Source organism: Charadrius vociferus, unplaced genomic scaffold (genome assembly GCF_000708025.1).
Source record: "Charadrius vociferus isolate BGI_N301 unplaced genomic scaffold, ASM70802v2 scaffold244, whole genome shotgun sequence".
Lineage (NCBI taxonomy): Eukaryota > Metazoa > Chordata > Aves > Charadriiformes > Charadriidae > Charadrius > Charadrius vociferus.
This window is the reverse complement of record NW_009648822.1, coordinates 1,051,742-1,071,414: the sequence shown is the minus strand read 5'-3', so window position 1 is coordinate 1,071,414 and position 19,673 is coordinate 1,051,742. Positions and strand designations below refer to the sequence as shown.

The following is a 19,673-nucleotide window of genomic DNA, read 5'->3' as shown; positions in this document are numbered from 1 at the left end:
CTGTAAGGTGTGAGCTGAGATGAAAGTTTATAAATGTTTACCTTGGAAAGCAAGTATGGGAGTAAATGTTTGCAAAATATTGCAGAGCATAGGTGCAAATTGATGACCTCTGATATTTCTGGGTCTTTGCAGTCAATGCTGTTGAAAAATACATGAGGAATAAGCTTACAGCTTTTGGTCTTTCTGGGTTTTCTTTTTTAGCATAAGGTTCATCCGTGGACAAATATTCTGTCTCTCACTGGTATGTGATCTGGCTGCCAGACTGGTCACAGAATCACAGAATCACAGAATGGTCAGGGTTGGAAGGGACCTCTGGAGATCATCTAGTCCAACCCCCCCGCCAGAGCAGGGGCACCTACAGCAGTTGCACAGGACAGCGTCCAGGCGGGTTTGGAATGTCTCCAGAGTGGGAGACTCCACCACCTCGCTGGGCAGCCTGTGCCAGTGCTCCACTACCCTCAAGGTAAAGAAGTTCCTTCTCATGTTAAGATGGAACTTCCTATGTTCAAGTTTATGCCCATTACCCCTCGTCCTATCACTGGGCACCACTGAAAAAAGACTGTTCCCATCCCCCTGGCATCCTCCCATTAAGTATTTGTAAGTGTTAATAAGATCCCCCCTCAATCTTCTTTTCTCTAGACTAAAGAGACCCAAGTCCCTCAGCCTTTCTCCATATGAGAGATGGCACAAAGCATGAGGAGAACCTAATGCAAAGAGGACCTGATGAAGGGATGCTGTCCCTGATTTCTGTTACATGTGTAGGAAAAGGGGATGAAAAAAAAAAAAATAAAAGAGGGGAAGAAAGCCATGGGCAGAGAAATGGGGCAGAGATAGGGAGCGATGGGCTGCTCTTGCGTGCTCTCAGCCTCCTGTAGCCACGTGTGGTTGGTGTGATTTACCCAACCTGACAGAGCCCTGTAACGAGGGACTGCAGCCAGAACCATGGCACTGAATTGCAAGCTGCTTCTGCATGCTGGCTCTGCCGTGTTTGCCCTCTACAGATCACGCCTGTCCCGCTGTTTGTACCTTCCGTCTTCGACTTATTTCTTCCTCCTGAAGAATGAAATACAAAAATAGGGCTTTCTTGATATTTCGGGGATGACTAGATTGGAAGGAAGTAACAGAATCTTATTCTAGCCCAATCTGCACATCTGGCGAGTTGGGCTAAGTATCTCTATTTTCAGTGCATCGTCAAGCTGAACACCTCTCTTTTAAAATTTCAGTCTGTCCTATTAAAACAAACAACAACAACAAAAAACAAACCCCCAAACGAAAAACTTTTCCACCACTTGCAGGGCTGAAGTCGGCGGTACGAATGACTGTTGTGTGGGAGTAGCTGACAGTGTGCTGAGAGCTATGCAAAATATTTATAGTGAATCCCAAGTATCCAAGCAAATCTGCCTTTTAAAGATTTGCCAAAGTTTGTGAAGCTTTCAGGTAAGCCTCAGCCAAGTGTAGACTAAATCTGAGCTGAATGCAGTTTGCCAGAAAGGAATTTATGGCTTTGGCTTTGGGTAGAAAGTGCAAGATTCAGCATGGTCTTGGCATAGCTGGCTCTGCATAAAGAGAAACTTGGCAATTTAGATTATGTCGCAGGTGTTACATTAATATTAGGAAATTGTATTCATAATGCTGAAAGCATAGTATTTTTATCATCATAAAATATACCCATAACCTGTTTATCTGTGGAATTATAACTTTACAAAAGAAGAAAGCACTCAAAAAAACTCTCAGCGCAAACCTGCAATACATTCTTAATTTAATGATGCAGATATGTGAATGATTACTTGTCTTCATTCCACTTTTATGGTGGCGTCTGTGCATGTACATGTGTGTGGTGGCAGTTGGTTGGTTCAACAAGTGGTTTTATGACGTTGCCTACTGAGATGGCATGAGTTTTGCAGTCCTCAATTACATTTATTGTTGCCTTTTGATTTTGATGTGAATTTTTAGAACTTCAGCTTTAACTGACTCAAATCTTTTCCTACAGAGCAAAATGGAGAGTAAATACCCCAGGAAACAAAGTGCAGATACGCAGTAAATGTTCCCAGTAGACACTGTGATAACAGAAATGATATGAATGATAAGAATGATAACAGCTTCATCAAAAATGGAGCTTAACGGCAAATAACAGTCAAACCCTTGATGACATACGGCAGGTCCAAAGTCGACTTATTAAGTGTAATCACCAGTTGGCAGGGTTGCACTGCTCAGGACGTGGCTTTTACAACACTCACTCTGAGTGCTGAGAAAAAAGAGTTAGACTTAAACAGAAGGATCTAATTTACATTTCAAAGGTTAATATTTCTGGAGAGCTGTGAGTGGGAGATTTTAAGTTATGGCTTAGGATGTAGTCTCATGTGACTAAGATGTCATGAGAACACCAATAAAAGATCTCCAAGCTGTTCTCAAAGAAAAATATGGTTGAAGAAGGTACAGAAGAAAAAAAAGTACATTGAAGTCTGATTTTTTGATATCTAGACATGCACAAAAATGCTGTGCATGCAACTTATTGTAACTATCTCTGAAAATAAGGAAACTTGAAGAAGGAAATAGAGAACTGCACATGCTTTTTATCACTTGGCTAGCATTAATAATTGTGCATATGAATATTCAATTCCATGGCTAATTTTCTTCCAAAAATAGATTAGGAAAGACAACAATATCAAATATATAACATGCATTGTACAATGGCCCTGATTATAATTTCCTGAATATGGTTCCTGTAACATTGTGAGTCATTTTTTGCTATGTAGAGACTAGCTCCTTGAATATGGCGAAACATGCAAATTATCTGGATTAATCAGATCAGTAATTTTCCCAAGAGCAGTAGTCACTTGTCATGTAAATCAGTGTTAATCCAAAGCAGGCTTTGACTGGCCAGTGATGGAAAACTACGTGATAAAAGAGAATTCCGCAACACAAGAACTTCCAGTAAATTTGTGAAATGCCCAAGGAAGTTCACAAGAAGTCAGCTAAGGCGTTAAGGTGCCACCAGGAATGGCAGCAGCACCCGTGGCCATCTACAGCTGCCCAGCCTGACCATTAAACTGACAAGCAAACTGGCTGCCAAGAGTAAATTAGCGCAGTCCAGACAGACAATAAGATTAAATCTCACCCTGATAAGATTAATAACTAAAGTGAAACTAATCAAAGCGTAAACCAGCATGCGGAAGTTCCTCTACAGTGACTACAGACAGCAAGTCTTAAAAGCTGATCTGAGTTAAAGACCACTCCTCTGTTGGCGGAGACACCTGGCACTGATAAATGTGTGACTTTAAAAATAATAGTGATGTTGTAGTCACAGTGATCTAAGGGTCAGAATGATCTATTTCTGGACAGAGGTCTTTTTTGCAGTCTAACACAAGATACCATCTTTCTTCTCAAGCCTTGATTTCACTTAACATACTCTCTTTTGAAAAAAATAAAATACTTTTACTGATACAGTCACCTGATTAGTGATATAGTCACATGATGATAGTTATCAAATAAAATTTTCCAAATGAAAACAAGAACTCATGGAGTGCATCTGTAGAGCGCACAAAATTTTTTTTAGTGCTGATAAATACCATGAAATAGGTTGCAGAACTGTTCAAATGGAGTGTTCAAATGACTTTTCTTTACCAAAAGTCCTGCAAAGTTACTTTAGTTTTATAAATATAAATACCATTCCTCTAAAATAGATGACATTATCTGAATCCACTTTGCCTTGGAAAAACAGTTTTTGCAATTTCGGGCTAGGGCATTTCAGCCACGGATGAAAATACATGTGTGAGAACTATGAAGTATTTTAGTTTAAAAAAAAATAAAATCTAATGCCTTGGTGTATTTGTGTTCATTAGAGGAATAAAAGTCCTGTATCTTACAAGACCGATTTAAAATGATAGGATGCAGCATGCATCTTGGCTTTCTCTCAGTGTGTGTGAACAGGAGATAAAGAAGAGGTTTGTTAATGGCCAACAGTCTGTTGTGTCCTTCCTCATTACCATTAGCAAAGTTATCTCAATTTCCAAATTTAGACACACTACAGTGGCAGCACAGTGAGTTGGAACATGCAGAATTAGAGGGTAAAGAGACAGAGAGACAAGTGTCAAATGCTCAGTGAAGGTTTTCTATGGATCAGTCCACCAGGATTGCATGTGATCTTACGAAGTGTAAAACGTATTTCCTCCTTTTATTGACAGCTATGGAAGTTTGTCCTTAATTTACTAGCTTCCTGCGGCTGTCACTCAGCAGAATGAATAAATAAATCAAGCTGCTGTGTATGAGAAACCCCCTCACACACATACATGCACAAAACCCTCCCACAAGTTATAAAACGTACCAGGAAAACCTCCCTCCTTCTCCTATAACGAACTTTCCACAGACTCTTTGGGCAACTTGTTCCAGAGCCTATTAGCCTCATAGTAAATATCCAGTTGGAATCTCCCCTGTTTCAACTTAGGACTGGTATGTCTCATTCTCCTGCCATGCTCCTCTCTTCTTCTCAGTAACCACCTCTTGTGTATTGGAAGGCTAATAGCAATTAATGGCTATTAATTCATTTCTGAGCCTTCTTCGCACTGAAAATCCTGCTTCCTTCAGCATGTCCTCACAGGCTATGTGCTGTGGCAACTGTCAAGGACAATCTTTGTGAGTCTCTTGGAAAAGTAAAGTGGTGGCAACTTGGCCAAAGTTGCTTATATGATAAACACAGTGGAACATATATTACAATGCCAACAGCCTTATTTTCGTAGTACTTTAAGACTATTTTTACTATATTAAAGGATGAAGTGAAAAGGAACACTATGAGTACCAAAAGTGTGATGAAGGAGAATTCAATTCTCTGAAAAAAAAAAACACTGAAACTGTGAAAGCTGTGGTTGCACTGACACAACCCGAGTGTCTGCATCCTCCCGTGCTCTTTCAGAGTAAACAGCCTGGTAGCTGCTGGTGCTAAAATAACCATGGATCAACATGACTTGATCCACGGCTTCTTCATATCTAGGCTCATTGGAACTCGGTGTTGTTTGGGCAGGACCATTTCCCTTGTTTTTGATTTCCCCAAATTCAGTTGCAGTGGTTTCTCATAGAGACACAAGGTATTGAGAATAAGACCACAAACCCCTTTTGATACTTCAAAGAAAACCACAATGATGGCACATAAGAACTCACCTTTCCAGAGCGTATCTTCCTGAGACTCTAGATTTGGGTAGGAATGTGGGTCAAAGAAGGTTCCATCTTTCTTCCAGCTGAGCAAGAAATCTTATACCCAGCAATACAGTTCCTGTGTTAACCTATAACCTACTTAGGACTGTTGGGTTCTCTTAGTTACAATAGTTTATAAGCTTCTGTTTGTAAGGCATTGCAGTAGTATTTTACAAAAGCGGGAGAAGCAAACATCATAATTTTTGTTTCTATTGGCTAACTCAGCCCATGACTCCTCCTTGTTGTTAGACAAGCCAAATAACCTACCTTGGTCCATGTTCTTGTTATGGAAGGACCCAGAGGAGTTGTCTCATCACCCGTCAGCATCAATACATAGGAGTTCTCTGAACTGCACATAAGTTCCTTCTCAGCCTCAAGAAAACGCAAAGGCATTGGAACGCGTTACCCAGGGCAGTGGTGGAGTCCCCATCCCTGCAGGTATTTAAGCGTCATGTAGATGTAGTGCTCAGGGACATGGTTTAGTGGTGGGCTTGTCGGTGTTAGGTTAACGATTGGACTAGATGATCTTACCGGTCTTCTCGAGTCTAGGAAATTCTGTGATTCTGTGAAAGGAGGGCTGCAGCAGGAGTGCCACACGGGGCGATGCATCTCAGGGATGCTGGCTCCTGCTGCCCAGGATACAAGGGTCTGCATCGCTGGGCCACAGCGAGGGGCAGAAGTGGCGGCAGCAGGGGCAGGGTGGCAGCAAGGATGCTTTGGGTGCCAAAATGTCTTTCTATGGTTCTGGCAGAACAACAGTTCCTCAGAAATAACACTGTCTGAAACACACAGACAGTTAAATCAGGACACCAGTCTGAATTAAGGGGGTAATTGTGGCACTTTATTCCCTGTTTATTTGTTTTCAAAGAGTGAGTGTCCACACTTGGAGCTGCACAGGAGAGTGACATCACTTTGGACCTTGCGTAGCAACGTGTCCCTGCAATTCTGAAAGACAGGGCTGTGCAGCGTTTTCAGCTAATGGGTTTTCTTGAAAAGTACAAAACCACTTGAAACGTACGTGCAGCTTTCGTGGCTAGGTCCTCAGAGACCAAAACGCCAGAGGCTGCTCTGAATTCAGTGTCGTCACTGTTATCTGTTCTTCTTGGGTTTTTTATCCTCTTCACATCCATTAAACAACTTAAATTAAAAGAAATCCATTTGCTGGTCTCATTATGCTTGACCTGCATCAGAGTCCTTGGATTTGTTTATAGAATGAAAGGACATTTTAGTTCCTTTTTAGTGTCTCTTAAGTGCAACATGTGTTTGCATCAGGTTTTTGGAATGTATTTGCTTACATGTATCACAAAGAAATTTCCTCTCAGTTAACTGCTCTGGGTCCTTGTGACAAAAAACAATAATCTGGAAAAGTGGGAAAACGTTCACTCAGAATTGTTGTTTTTAAGACTTTTGTTTGCTGGTTTGCTTTTAGAAAAAAGGCACAGATAGAGCTGTATGGCTTTATAGCGGCTGTGTGAGGGTATTTCCAGTCTTTGACCATCTAAGACTGAAATCCCATTGAATCCTACTGACCTCTGATACGTATCACTTTGGAGCAGACTGCTTTGTCATGTAGTTTTGGCACTAGAAATGATGAATCTGTGGGTCATGAAGTGTGGCTTAATGCTGCCTGTTTTACAGGGATGCAGTAATGAACATATATTTTGGGTATTTGCAGTCTCCATATATTTTCAAAATTCCTTCCATCAGGAATTCCCAAATATAATAAGGTGAAACTCTTTACTGTTTATAATCCCAGTTATTACTTTCATGCCCGTGGATACCTTTCCAATAAATTGTTCTGCTTATTACACCTGGTTTCAGGGGTCTAGAGGACAACGTGAAATACAAAATCCAAGGCAAATGTAGTTGTACTGCAGCAATCAGGAAGAATCCAGAAGTCTTCTTTCTGTACTCTTTTGGTTAACCCCCTTTTCAGTAATTACTGAACTGGTTGATTTATCAATTGAAATGGATTATTTTCCCTGAGTATTAGTGCAACTTAAGAATTAGAGAAAGTCAGATTTCATATTCAAGAAATTCAATCACTGGATTTCTTTGCAAACAAAAGACATGGTTATAATACTTTTCTTGGCTAAGCCTAAAGGTCAAAATTAGCAAGTTTTAAAGAGGAACTGCAGAGGCATACAGCAGAGCCTTTGCAGTAATCACAAATGAAAGACAGTGCTGAATTAGTAGATATCGTAGAGAATCTAATTTATAGCTACAACTTGGAATCTGTGACGGCAGCAGTGCAGTTTGCATGAGATGATTGAAATTTGGGCAAGAATGCAAAGAGCCAGCAGGTCGGTAAGGAAATACAGAATTGTGGCTAGGGGCCAGCAGCCAAGTCCTGTTGTAAAGGCGGCCCTTAACCACATTTTCACTATTATGACAACTGTGAAACTCGAGTTGTTTTTGTTGCTGTTGGGATCTTGGCTTTGCTTTGCAACTGTGTGGGTTCAACCAAATAATCGTTTTCAGTGACTCTTTTGGGTCGTGTTTTTTTGCTGGAAGCCCAGGATATGATTACTTTTAACTTCCATATCTCTGATGAGTGGTGACTTTTTCTCTTCTTTTCTACAGAAACTGGCTGCAGCCCTTTGAGGCACGGACTGCTGGTGTGAGGGAAGGCATCTGCTGTAGCATATAGGACTTTGCCATGACTGCGTTCAAACTCCGATCTAAGCTCCCTTCGTTTCACACCCTGGTGTTCTTCTTCTGTCTCTGTTTCAGGGTCTTTATGTCTTTGTGGTGTATTTTATCCTGCACAACCAACTTTGCTGTCCTGTGAAAGCAAGTTATACTGTGGACATGAACGGGCACACAACTCCAGGATCGGCTTTTTTCACACATGGCAGTGGTCTGCCGGCTGCAGGTGGAGAAATCAGCAAGTCTACTCAGAACCTCATCAGTGCTATGGAAGAGGTAACAGTGCTCTATAGTCATTACCCTGTGTGTGGAAAGTGTACCTGGAGATTTAAGTGGCAGTACTAAAGTGTAATACATGGGAACAAGATGGTAATTATTATAAGTTGGGTTTGGGGAGGGGGGATTATTTATTTATTTTTTTTTAACCATAAAAATTGTTATCTTTAGCCATGGTGATATTCTTGGAACTTACAATTCCCTGGTAACATCTCATCTAGAGAATTTCCCCTTTTCCACTTGAGTCTTCAGTTTGTTATAGAGGGTGGCTAAAGTGGTGTCAAAAGTAGGTCATGAGAAATCAAAATATTGTGTTAATTCTTTCAGCTTGCTGTAGGTCGTTGATGAGTTTTAAGGTTTTAATTTTCCAAAGTCATGCTGTGCAAAATTTCTGGAAACTTTAATAGAATAGAATAAAATAACGGGGGAAGGAAAAGGGGGGGAAGGAAAAGGGGGGGAAGGAAAAGGGGGGGAAGGAAAAGGGGGGGAAGGAAAAGGGGGGGAAGGAAAAGGGAAAAATGAGGGAGATGGTTTTCAATCTCTTTGTTGCTGGAACTGCAATGCTGCTAATATCAGTTTTCACTACCTGTAGTAAACCAAGGTGACTTTTGTTGCTATGTACACGTGCAGGCTGATAGAACTAGTTGAAAGATTTCCAGCTAGACAGTTTTTCCAAGAAAAAACAATTTAATGGAAATGAAGTATTTTGAGGGAACATGTCAGTTCCAGAAATAATTTTTGTGGAAACCCAGCTGCTCATCTGGCAGCTGGTTTGCCCCTTGCTTTACCTGCTTGACTGTAGGTTTGCCTGGATGTTAAAGCTCCTCAGCTGCCTCTTGTTGGACCACTAAATTTATTCAACTTCTCATCATCTCACTGAAGGTGGTGCCTGGATCCCCAGTTTAGTGGGCATCATAGCTTCTCAACTCTACATGGCAAGCTTTTATGTAGAGCAGTGGATGAGCAATAAACCAAGAAAATATATTGTGATTGTCCTAAAATACATGGTTTCTTTAGAGTTCAGTATTTCAGCTTTTCATCACATGTAAGGAGTAGATAGATTTTCAAAACCACCTCTTTTCTCATGAACTGAAATTCCAATTTTTTGTACAGCTCCTGAAGTGGCAGGTGAACTATAGCAAGGTTGATATCAAAACTGGAGGGCTTCATACCACCACCAGAACCTTCAAAGACTGGCAAATTACTTTAAAATGTTGTATTGATAAACATGGGAAGCAGTGGGTTCCCAGCTGTAACTCATATATTGGCAAGTAACTATGATTAGAGGTTATGGAAAAGAGAAGCAGGGTCCAGGAGAGGAAGAGGCAGTGGTAAGAGAGGAGTGAGCTGGAACATTTCAGTGCTTTAATTTGAAGTTCTCCATACCAGAGGCCAATGTTCAGAAATAGCAATAGTTTTCCAAGTTTCTGAGATAGCTAGGACAGGTACATAAACACAGGGTTAAATGTCTTGTAATAGAGTTACATATATATATTATTAAAGAAAAAAGAAAGGCTACCTTGTTCACTACAGAAGTGACAGAATAGCTGGTTCCAAAATCTCTTGGTCTTGAGTTTGGCTCTAGTCACGGTTTCCAGTTTCTGCACGATAGTGTTGATGACTACTGCATTTCTGTGTCTTTTTAAACTGTGCAGGTGCCCGCAGACTGGGAGAGGGCATCCTTGCAGCCTGCTGGTCAAGCTAGTGCTGCCTTTAAGCAGAGTCCACAAAATGGCAATGTTTTCCACCCTTCTGGAGGATTTAGTACCAGCTCATTGGTTGCTGATGAGGAATCTCAGGAGTTCGATGACCTAATATTTGCTTTAAAGACTGGTGAGTGACTCTTCTCCTTGTTCCTCGCAGGTTGTTATGTTGTTCTTCACCATAATGGTATCATGATCCAGTTAACGAGATCCGTTAATACAGTCTGATTGCCAGTGAAAATCTGAAGTAAAATTGTTTTGCCTTGGACTGCTATTGCACAAAAAATATTGTGCAAGCTACCTAAAATAACAGAGAAGGAGTCTGCAAAAATACATTTTGAGTCATGATAATAAGCAGACCTACAGAAAGTAGCAGCAGATTGGAGGGTCTGACATTTTTTCACAAGTGCTGAAATGGCTAACTTGCTGCCTCTAGACATGCCCCGTCTTTTCCTTTATTTTTCAAATTGATATATAGAGTATATACAATACCTATCTTTATTTTTTTTATATATATATCTGTGAAAAATAGCATAACTTCATAAAAATTGATTCTCCCAATAAGTATAGAGCAAAATATTTATACAAAATACATTTGGATCTGAAAAAATGGCGTACACCGGAAAGATAAACTAGACAGACTTCTGGCCTAACACCAGAGCCATCTGTGATGAGCTCACCATGCTGCTGGAGGACAGAAGCAGGGGAGGCCACTCTAGGTGTCCAAACTCAAAGCACACCTGCAAAACAAGACATTTGTAATCAGATTCCCCTCAATACCCTTAGAGTTCAAGTCTGCAAAATCCCAGGCTTTGTTCTCAATTACGCGTTGCTTTTCTGCCTTCTTACCTACTCCACCAATGAAACTTCAGGTTATCCAAATGATGATATAAACAGATAGCCAGACATAGCCACAAGTGGAAGAAATGAAGTGAAACCTGATTCAAAGATAGGTCAACATGGGAATGACTGATAAGATGACCACGAAGGCAAAGGAGCACCACCTGATAAGACCTGGCCAATGGCCAACCCAAACCCACCTCGTCTAGGCACCAGGTGAAATAAATATGGACAAGCTTGGTAGTAGGAGGTCACCTGGATAATCTTTGGGGGTACCATCAAGCCTTGCAAGAGACAACTGCAAGGTACCGGTGACATTAGCAGGTTAAGTGGTCTGGCACTGATAATTTCAGATGTTTGTTCCCTTCAGTGACGCCAAGGAAAACAGTCAAACTGATTGGAAGACTGGGAATGCTGCTAATGAAGAGGTAGTTTTATTCAGTATAGTCATAATACTTTATCTCCTAAGCCAATTTCCATTGCAGAAGACTTCCTAATTATGAAGATAATTGGATGATTAATAACTGGCCTAATGCTAAGAAATACAAATTTTTATGAAGATTGTCACAAAATCTGTATTGTACCTATTAATTGTCCTGGACACTTTGCAGACTACTTCTACTATGTTATGCAGATAAAGATTTTGAGCGAGACTTTCAAGTCTAGGTCCATAAGCTTACAACTGCAAACATTTTTTAAGTACCTAAGAAGGTAGGTTTTAACTTTTTACTCCTTCCTGAATATTTTTAAGGAAACCATATAATTCTCAGATAGTTAATAAGATATGAAGCCATTCACATCTAACACTCCCACCATCACATACAGTGTTTACTGCTTAAGCAGCTGATTTGACATCAGTTGGCCTATTTTCTGCAGTAAACTCTACGCACTGTGGAAAGCTGAGTCTTAAATCATGAAGAACAATCTAGGCAACAGCAGTAGTTAAAACTCGTGGTGAATACAATTCACCACAACTTTAGCATTTAATGATTTTTTTAATAAATCTTCAAGCTCCATCCTTAGTTAATTTGTTTTCTGAAGGAAGTAGGTCTAGAACCAGCTTTAGGTTATTTTGCCAAAACTTTATCAATGTCTTCTTTATTAATATGTTATTACTGTTTGTTCTTGTAAGCCTTTTGTATTTATGTGATTTGAAGCAGAGACCTCAGGTTGCACTTGGAGAAGGATACTTTTGTTTGTATTACTGATTCAAGTAGTACCTGACCACTTTACCCCAATGTTTATTTGTGTGCCCAAACTGTGTCCCCAGCAACATTACAGGGGCAAAAAAAAAAAAAGATGATTTCTAAGCCAAACCAGTTGCCCAACCTGGTTCCAGCCCCACACACATTTAAACAAACCAAAATGAGGAGGTGGTGTTTTGGTTAAAGTAGCTTTAACCACCAAAGTAAATGTTTATCAGCTATTGCCTTAGATACGAGCTGTAGCTAAACACATACTTTAAGCCAAAAAAATGTGAGCTTTTCTGTAACTAAAAGTGGTGTCTGTTTTATTGTTTTCACCCAGACCTGCTCTTCAGTCCAGTTCAGTGCACAGCCAAGGAGTCAAGGTGGTCCTGATGGCATGAGGGAGGGAACCACGTGGAAGCAATAAAAAAGTAGATGAGGAGGTGGAAAGTGGGATATCTTCTCTGTTTGGCAGCACAGGCTTATGCTGCCAAAGCAGTCACTGAGCTGTGGTCTGACAGGAGTTTTATGGTACAGTTAAGCTAGCAGGCACAGCGAGGAGCCTGTCTCCTGGTGCCTCCTGGCAGCACGTTTCTTCTTCCTCTCTTGCATCGTTGCTCATACTCACGTGAAACCGCAACAACTCAAGGCTCCTCTTCCTCCCCGCCTCTTCCCTTGCCACTCTGCATCAGTTTGCCCTTTGAGCACCAGTCCCAGCTCCACAGAAGCAGTGGTCATCATCAACTGGAAGACCACCACCTCTTCTCTAAGTAGGCTGAAGTGCATGGGCAACTGGGGCACCTTTTTGCTGCCTTGCTCACCTCTGTCATTGGCCGTAAGCTGTGCTTCTCAAATGTTTTTAGCCCAGGCTTTATTTCCTGTAGGCTGAGAATTCCTCATCTCGAGCAGAGGACCCCCTGGGAGAGCAGGGAAAAGGTGCTTTGCACCACATTAACTGGTTTTGTCACTCCTAAACTGGGAGGTATGGCATTTGGGCGTAGAGGAAGAATAGAAATGGTTGCTCTGCTATTGCTCGAGCTTCACCTCTGATAAGCAGAAACAGAAACCTCCATTATCTGTCGTTACCTAAAACTGTCAATCTATAACCAAACTCACCCTTAGCTGTGCTAAAATATTAGCTCCCGCACTGAAGGCTGGCTGAGGATCAGCACTGATTAGCAGAGGAATATGCAAAAATGTCTTTATGCCTCTTTGCACTTCATCTGTCCTTTCTGCTTATGTAGTTTGGAGCTGTCTGAAGGTTACTTTAATTTATGCTCAACTGCCTGTAGCCGCAAGGTTTAATCTAGCGGCTGGGATCAGCGAGAATGAGGGTATAATCACAGCAAAGCTAAAATCTCATTCCGCCCCCTGCCCCACCCTTGCACGGCATCTGGCAGCTCTCGGCAGTAGAAATAAAGGATGACTGATGCAGGTTAAAAAAATAATCAAGCAGATCCCCCCCACACACACACACAGAGCACAACTTTATTCTTTAACTTGCAATGGTTTAGTAACTTGCAGTTTGCAGTGCAGCTCCGCAAATAGATGCGTTGGCACACTTGGCCTTATTGCTAAATAAATGTGTCGTAGAACTATGCACTTAGCCCTTGGTTCCATAATCATTAATGCTGGGCCTAATTACAGATTAACCTGAAATACGGACTGGGTCGGATGAAGGCATACAACTGCATTTCTAGCAACTTAGGGGGACAACAGTGTACTGTTTCTTAGCCAGCTTTTACGACAGCTTTTTGCAAGCTTCGCATCACATGGCCGTAGAATTCTTTCTTTGGTGCAAAGACATCCAAAAGCTGGACTTCTTATGTCATAGAGCCATGGCCTCTGAATGTCTTATCAATTAACTCCTCCTTTCCATCAAATATGTTCATTTCCATACAGAAGTACATAGTTAGGATTCACTACGGTCACTGTATCACCTTTTATACTGAGGGAATCTTTTGGAAGGAAAGCCAGCTCCAAGGCAGTTTATGTGCAGGAAATGTCAGAGCAATTATGATAGGAAAAAATAATTTAGGGACGCGTCCTGCCTATTGGTATGTGCTAAAGCATTATTTTTTTAAATGTTTATAAATTGGGCTTAAATTATTTATTTTATTGTATTTCATTTATGGCTTTTATAATGAAAAAAAGGCGTAGCTTCTACTGAGAAGGACAATTATGTACTAATTAGTTTTTGTTAATTGTACTAACTAATTTTAAAAGTGCTGTCATTTTGGGCTAGATCTCATTTTTTTCTCTGATTTCTTGTGCAAGGTTTATATTGATAGACAATTTAATAACACCATTGCCTTCCAGATTGTCACAGAGTCATATATTACCGTCATTGAGGCTAAAGCCCAATATAGCAGAATTCCCTGAGGACTTCTACTCTGGTTAGGGCTGGGGAGTTAAAAAAGGAGCTAAGAGGATAAAAGTAGATGGAATCTGCCCCAAAGCAGCACGCTGTCCCTCAGCTTTGCTTGAAAGCATAAACACCCCAAATGCACGATAGCTTTGCTGGTCTCTGACCTTCCATCCGTGTTCCCATCTCCTACAAAGGCTCTTGTCCTCCCCGTTCTGTGATGTGCAAAACTGGACCGATTCCTTCCTTTGGGTGAGATGTGAATGCAAAACACAGAAAAGCCTTTGAGAGGGGCCCAAACCCCTCCACTGCTGACTGGTGACCCACCCCTGTAGGAAAGACCTTTATAGGTTAGAGTGTCGCAGTTTTGCTTTTAATAGAGGCATACGCGATAAATCCTAAATTAGTATTCTACATGGAGAATACCTGCAAAAAATCTGCTGTATAAGTTAAAAACCCATCACAAATGCAGCTATTACAGTAATGATGTTGTATAAACCAACTCATCATTTTCCATGCAATACCCCTAGGGTCCCAAAGTCAGCATTTTTTTTAAATCTTGGTGTTATCACTGTAGATGCCTGGTTTAAGAATTAAGCGTCTCACGTTGGGCATGCAGAACTAGAGGACAAGAATGACATTTCAAACTCTGAAAGGTGTTCTGTGCGACATCCTGGAGACTGTCTGTCATGGGGCAGATAAATTGTAGATGGTGGCAAAGTGCCAGATTCGTGCCCTGCCTTATCAACCCACGTCATTTCTGTTTTGAAGGTCTCACTTCACAGAAAAAAAAAAAAAAAAAAAGGAAGGAAGGGTAGCCAGTTTGCGTATTCATTCAACTTCTCATTTGTTGTTGCTCACCAATATGCGATCTGCTGGCTGTTGAACGTGACTTGAGTAACATCCAGGAAGCTTTTTTAGTCCAATCTGAACTTTATTCATAGAAGACTGGATATCTGCTGGTGTCGTTTCTGTAGAATCAAAACCCTGAAAGAAGAATTAAAGTTGGTTTGTGTAGTTTATTCATTTCTAATACATCTTACAGATATGTTATAAGTCATGATTTATTCAGAAAGCAAGATGGAAGTGCTTATGAGATAAAAACTCTCCCCAGAGACATGAGTACAGTAATTACAAAACAAACTCCGCCTCCCTTAAAATGTTTTAGTGAAAGTCCGCGATGTATCTGAACAAGCAGATGATAAAAGCTGGTGTTCAAGGACACGTGGGAATGCCCTGAAGAAATCCTTCAGCCAGTAGATGTCACTGGAGGGATCTGGCTGGCCTTGCAATGCCAGCTGTGACTTCTCAGCTTCTAGTTAGTCCTTTGATACATAAAGAAAGGAAGAGAGGCCTCACTTTCCTGCGTCTTTCTCTTAAAATAGTTTCTTCACAAACTGGGGAAAAGTAATACTCCTCCCCTGCTGTGTACCTACCATCCAACTCTAGCATTTCTCGGGGAGCACATGCTTTCTCAGATCTGATTGTGTTCAAATTCTGCTCTAATCTGACAACAAGCCAGACCTATGAGCTCTGTGAAACTCCATCGTGTAAACAGTCGTGCCCTCCCCAGCCTGGCGACTGTGTGGTAAGCTGGTATCCTGATTACATTTCAGCTCTTATTCCTAAAAAGGATCCGCTCTTGCATAGTTTGGCTTTGCATCAGCAGCAGAACAAGGCCCTCGTACACCCAAAGTAGCCTACTTCAGGCTCTGGTTTACCAAGTTGCTGATAAGAACGTCTGTAACAAAAAAAACCATCCCCTCTTACTTTGCACAGCGTGTGGACAAAGCATGCACGTATATGATATTTAAGAAGATATGTAGTGTAATACCGTATTAGACCAGTATCTGATCTTTTTGTAGTGACCAACACCAGATTCGTTAAGAAACCCCGTATTGAATAATTACAGTATAACCACCAGGAAGACAAATATTTTTCTAACCCCAACAGTCAGCATTCACCTTGAAATCTGAACCGTGGATGATCATATTTATATAATACGATTTTAAGCTTTTTCAATAATGTATTTTTTTCCTTTTTGGAATTTGTACCCTCTTCAGCCTAAAGAAATGTTTTTAGTGAATTTCAATGCTAATGATGCTACATAATAAGTTTTGTTTTGTTTCTCCATTCAAAGTATTTTTTTTTACTTCAAGGTTATTACTTTGTTCTTCCATCCCCAAATGGTAAATACAGCAGTCTGATTTATCTTCTCTATTACATTCATGTTTCCTTTCTAAAACAAACAGTTTTAGAGAAGATAAGGAAAAAAAAAACAAAACCCACAAACAACTTGCTGATGCAATTGTTGTTTTTCCCAGGACTTTCAAGCAGCTTTTAGTTTTTAGACCATGATTCAATGAAAAGGTCAAATATGCATATAAATTTAAATCAGTAAGTACAGCTTAATCATCTTCAGTACACTTATAAACAAGTATTTTAATGATTCAGAGCCTAATCTTCTTGTCTTTATTATTATATCTCTGCACATTAGTGGATTTTTACTCTTGTCGTACTCTGACAGTAACTGCTGGTGTCTCAAGAGCTTGGGTCATGCAGACCCAAGAACAGGACTCATCTGGTAGAAATTATGTCAATGCGACCCAAACACCAAAATCAGGTGTAAGCAGCATCACAGTGCAGAAATACTCACTTTTCACCCAGATGCAGTAGGGGTGGGCTCACGCAGCTGAGTTTGGCCTCTAGCAGGACTACTCCCAGACTTCCGCAGGAAAGCCTGCCTGGTCCTGCAGGTTCTTCTGCTCAAGTTCTCTGGACCAAGCTCCATATTCAAGATTGCAGCCTGAGTTCCCACAGGAAGGGAGCATCCCACCACTGCCCCCTTTTCCATACATCATCCCTGCTTGGGTGGTGGTGGAAGGAGAGGTGCTATGGAAAAAGTCAGTGACAGTGGAACAATAGGGGGCATAGAAAGTTCTGAGGTAGTTCCAAGAAAGTAATGAACCTTATCTTGTCTTTTGCCAAACAAGCCAAAGCCTGGAATGTCAGCTGAGGCAGAAATAAGAGATGCATTGTACAGCTGATAGAAGTTCCTGAAAATATTTTTTAGTATGAAAATGCAAATCACTGCCTCTCCCAGCATACCCTGTTCGGGGCTTTTTGAACTAAATGTTATTCCTTTGCAACTCCCCTGAATTGCATGTAGTTACAGATCTACTTCTGCCCAAAATGAATGACTTGCATAGTTATTTGTAAGTGACATTGCTGTAAGACCATGTCTGAAATTAGTCTGTCTTGAAATTGCCATGCCTAATTACACTGATGTGCAGTTCTCAACAAATTTAAAGCCCAAGTGCTCTAAACCCTAACAAGACCCATATATTTTTTCAGGATTCGCTCTACAACTCAAAGAGAGGAGCTGAAAATGCACTGAAGTTTATAGTTGCAATCAATATTCTATGGTCTGAAAAAATATACATTTCATAAAAACTAGTGCAGGGTTATGTATTTTTACACTAATCAACTCAAACACACCCCCCCAAAAAAAACCCAAAAAAACAACAAAACCCAAACAACAAATCTTGTAAAAACAAGGAAGCAACAAGCTAGCAGAACTCCCTTGACAAAAGGATGGAGAAGGTGGCCTCGTGAGGTCTCTTCCAGACGTGTTTTGGAAGTTTCCATGGGCCAAAGTCTAGTATTCTCTCACAGTAGAAGAAAAACACAATACACCAGCTTGTGCCAAATGTGGGTTTAAAGAATATTTAGTCAGCGTCTTTTCTCATGTTGAAATTACAGTCCTATTAAAACAGCTGGAATTGTAGTTTAACAGGGAAATTGTATCATTAAAAATCAATTCTTCGTGAAGAAGTCCTGGGAAATACCAGACTATTACAGCCAGACCACGAACCCGGCCTAAGCCAGGCCTTGATTTATGCTCTTGTGATTTCAAGGCAACCTCTGAATAGCTATTGTACCGTTTACTGAGACAAATAAAGTGACTGACAGTGGAATTGTGAAAAAGCGTATCTGGATGGTAAAAAAACTACGTCAGATGATGTTATAATCCGTGGATGCAGAATTGTGGAGTACTAAGAACTTGCCACACCGCTGTGGGGTAGGGAAGCATTTCAGTAATCGGAGTAAAGCAGAGCAGGACACAATATCACCGGTTTTGTGTCAGGATGTCATTCTCACTGATTCGTTTGTTTGTTTGTTTGTTCCTTTGGCTGTTTCAGGTGCAGGCCTCAGCGTCAGCGATAACGAATCTTGTCATGGCAGCCAGGACGGTGGCAGCATGGCGAACTCCCAGATCGTAGAGCTTAGAAGAATACCCATAGCAGACACTCACCTCTAACTCCACAGCTTGCTTTTGGGTTTTTGTTGGGGTTTTTTGGGTTCGTTTTTTTGTTTGTTTGTTTTTTTTTTTTTTAATTCAAACCTCAGTATTTTTATATTTGTACTTCCTTTTGCACTAAAACACTATATGAAACTATGTAGTAGAATGCTGTGAGCTTTACTGAATGTGTAACGGGGAACGTTTGCTTGAGGTTTTGTATATCAGAAAATAAACTGTAATTTTTTTACAGTGGCTGAGCATCAATAGATACCATGGCAATCGGCCTAGATTCGTATCTTGTAGCTAGATGACATATTTCCCAAACTGTAGCTTTTTTAATTAACCTGTACGTGTAACACTGATTAATAAAAACAATAGAGTCTGTTTGATACAAACAAGTCTGTTATTTCTGCTCGCTGCTTGTGGAGCTGGAAGGTGATGCAGAGACCCTGTTGGGCAGGAGAGCTTTTTAATTAAACAGTTGTTCCAAGTTTCTGAAACTGTGCTCTTCTAACTGCTTCTTGAGTACCCAAATCTGTGAACTTCAGAAATTCATATACAGACACAGTCTTGAGCCAGAAAGCTTGAAATTTAAATTGTGACAGGATAAAATATGCAATGATCTGAAAAAATCAGAGGGAAGGGGAGGTGAAGGACAAGAGTGAAACAACTGGCTGCTGCACGCTGTCGACTTCGTTACCTTGCTGGTTTCTTAATATTAAAGTCTCTCACTCTTCTCATGGTCTGAAATAAGGGGGAATTCCACAGAGGTGAATTTTCTGTTAATCTCTGTGGGTGCTACGCAGATATCCCTGTTCTGATTGAAGGGTTCAAGGTTTGCAATACAAACAGAGTGAGATCAGTAATCTGGGGCCATAAATGAGCAAGAAAAGTTCCTCCCTTGGGAAAAAAAAAAAAAATGGAGAGGAAGTATTTCAGAACTGAGAGGGGGAGGCAGGTAGGAATCATTAACTCTGCTTCTGCACAGACACTCTGGAAGAAAAACACATTAAAGCAGGAGACCGAGGGAATTTTCCTCTGAACACTTCTGAGCACAGTATAGAAGTGCAGTAGATGAGAATGCAAGCCCTTCATACCTTCTTCAGGAACTTGCCTAAAGGCTTAATGCTGAGCAAGCTCTGAGCAACAACCTCTACTCTTAA

The 19,673-nt window shown here is 40.8% G+C and overlaps 1 protein-coding gene across 1 annotated transcript in view; it reads left to right on the top strand.

Annotated features, from left to right (window-relative positions):
* Window positions 1-18,528, top strand: part of GPR98 (G protein-coupled receptor 98) — a 272,395-nt gene extending 253,867 nt beyond the window's left edge. The window contains exons 88-90 of the mRNA XM_009886852.1: window positions 7,921-8,112; window positions 9,768-9,945; window positions 18,410-18,528. Of these exons, the coding sequence (XP_009885154.1) occupies window positions 7,921-8,112; window positions 9,768-9,945; window positions 18,410-18,528 (489 nt within the window). The remainder of the gene's footprint in view (window positions 1-7,920; window positions 8,113-9,767; window positions 9,946-18,409) is intronic.
* The last annotated feature ends 1,145 nt before the right edge of the window (window positions 18,529-19,673 follow it).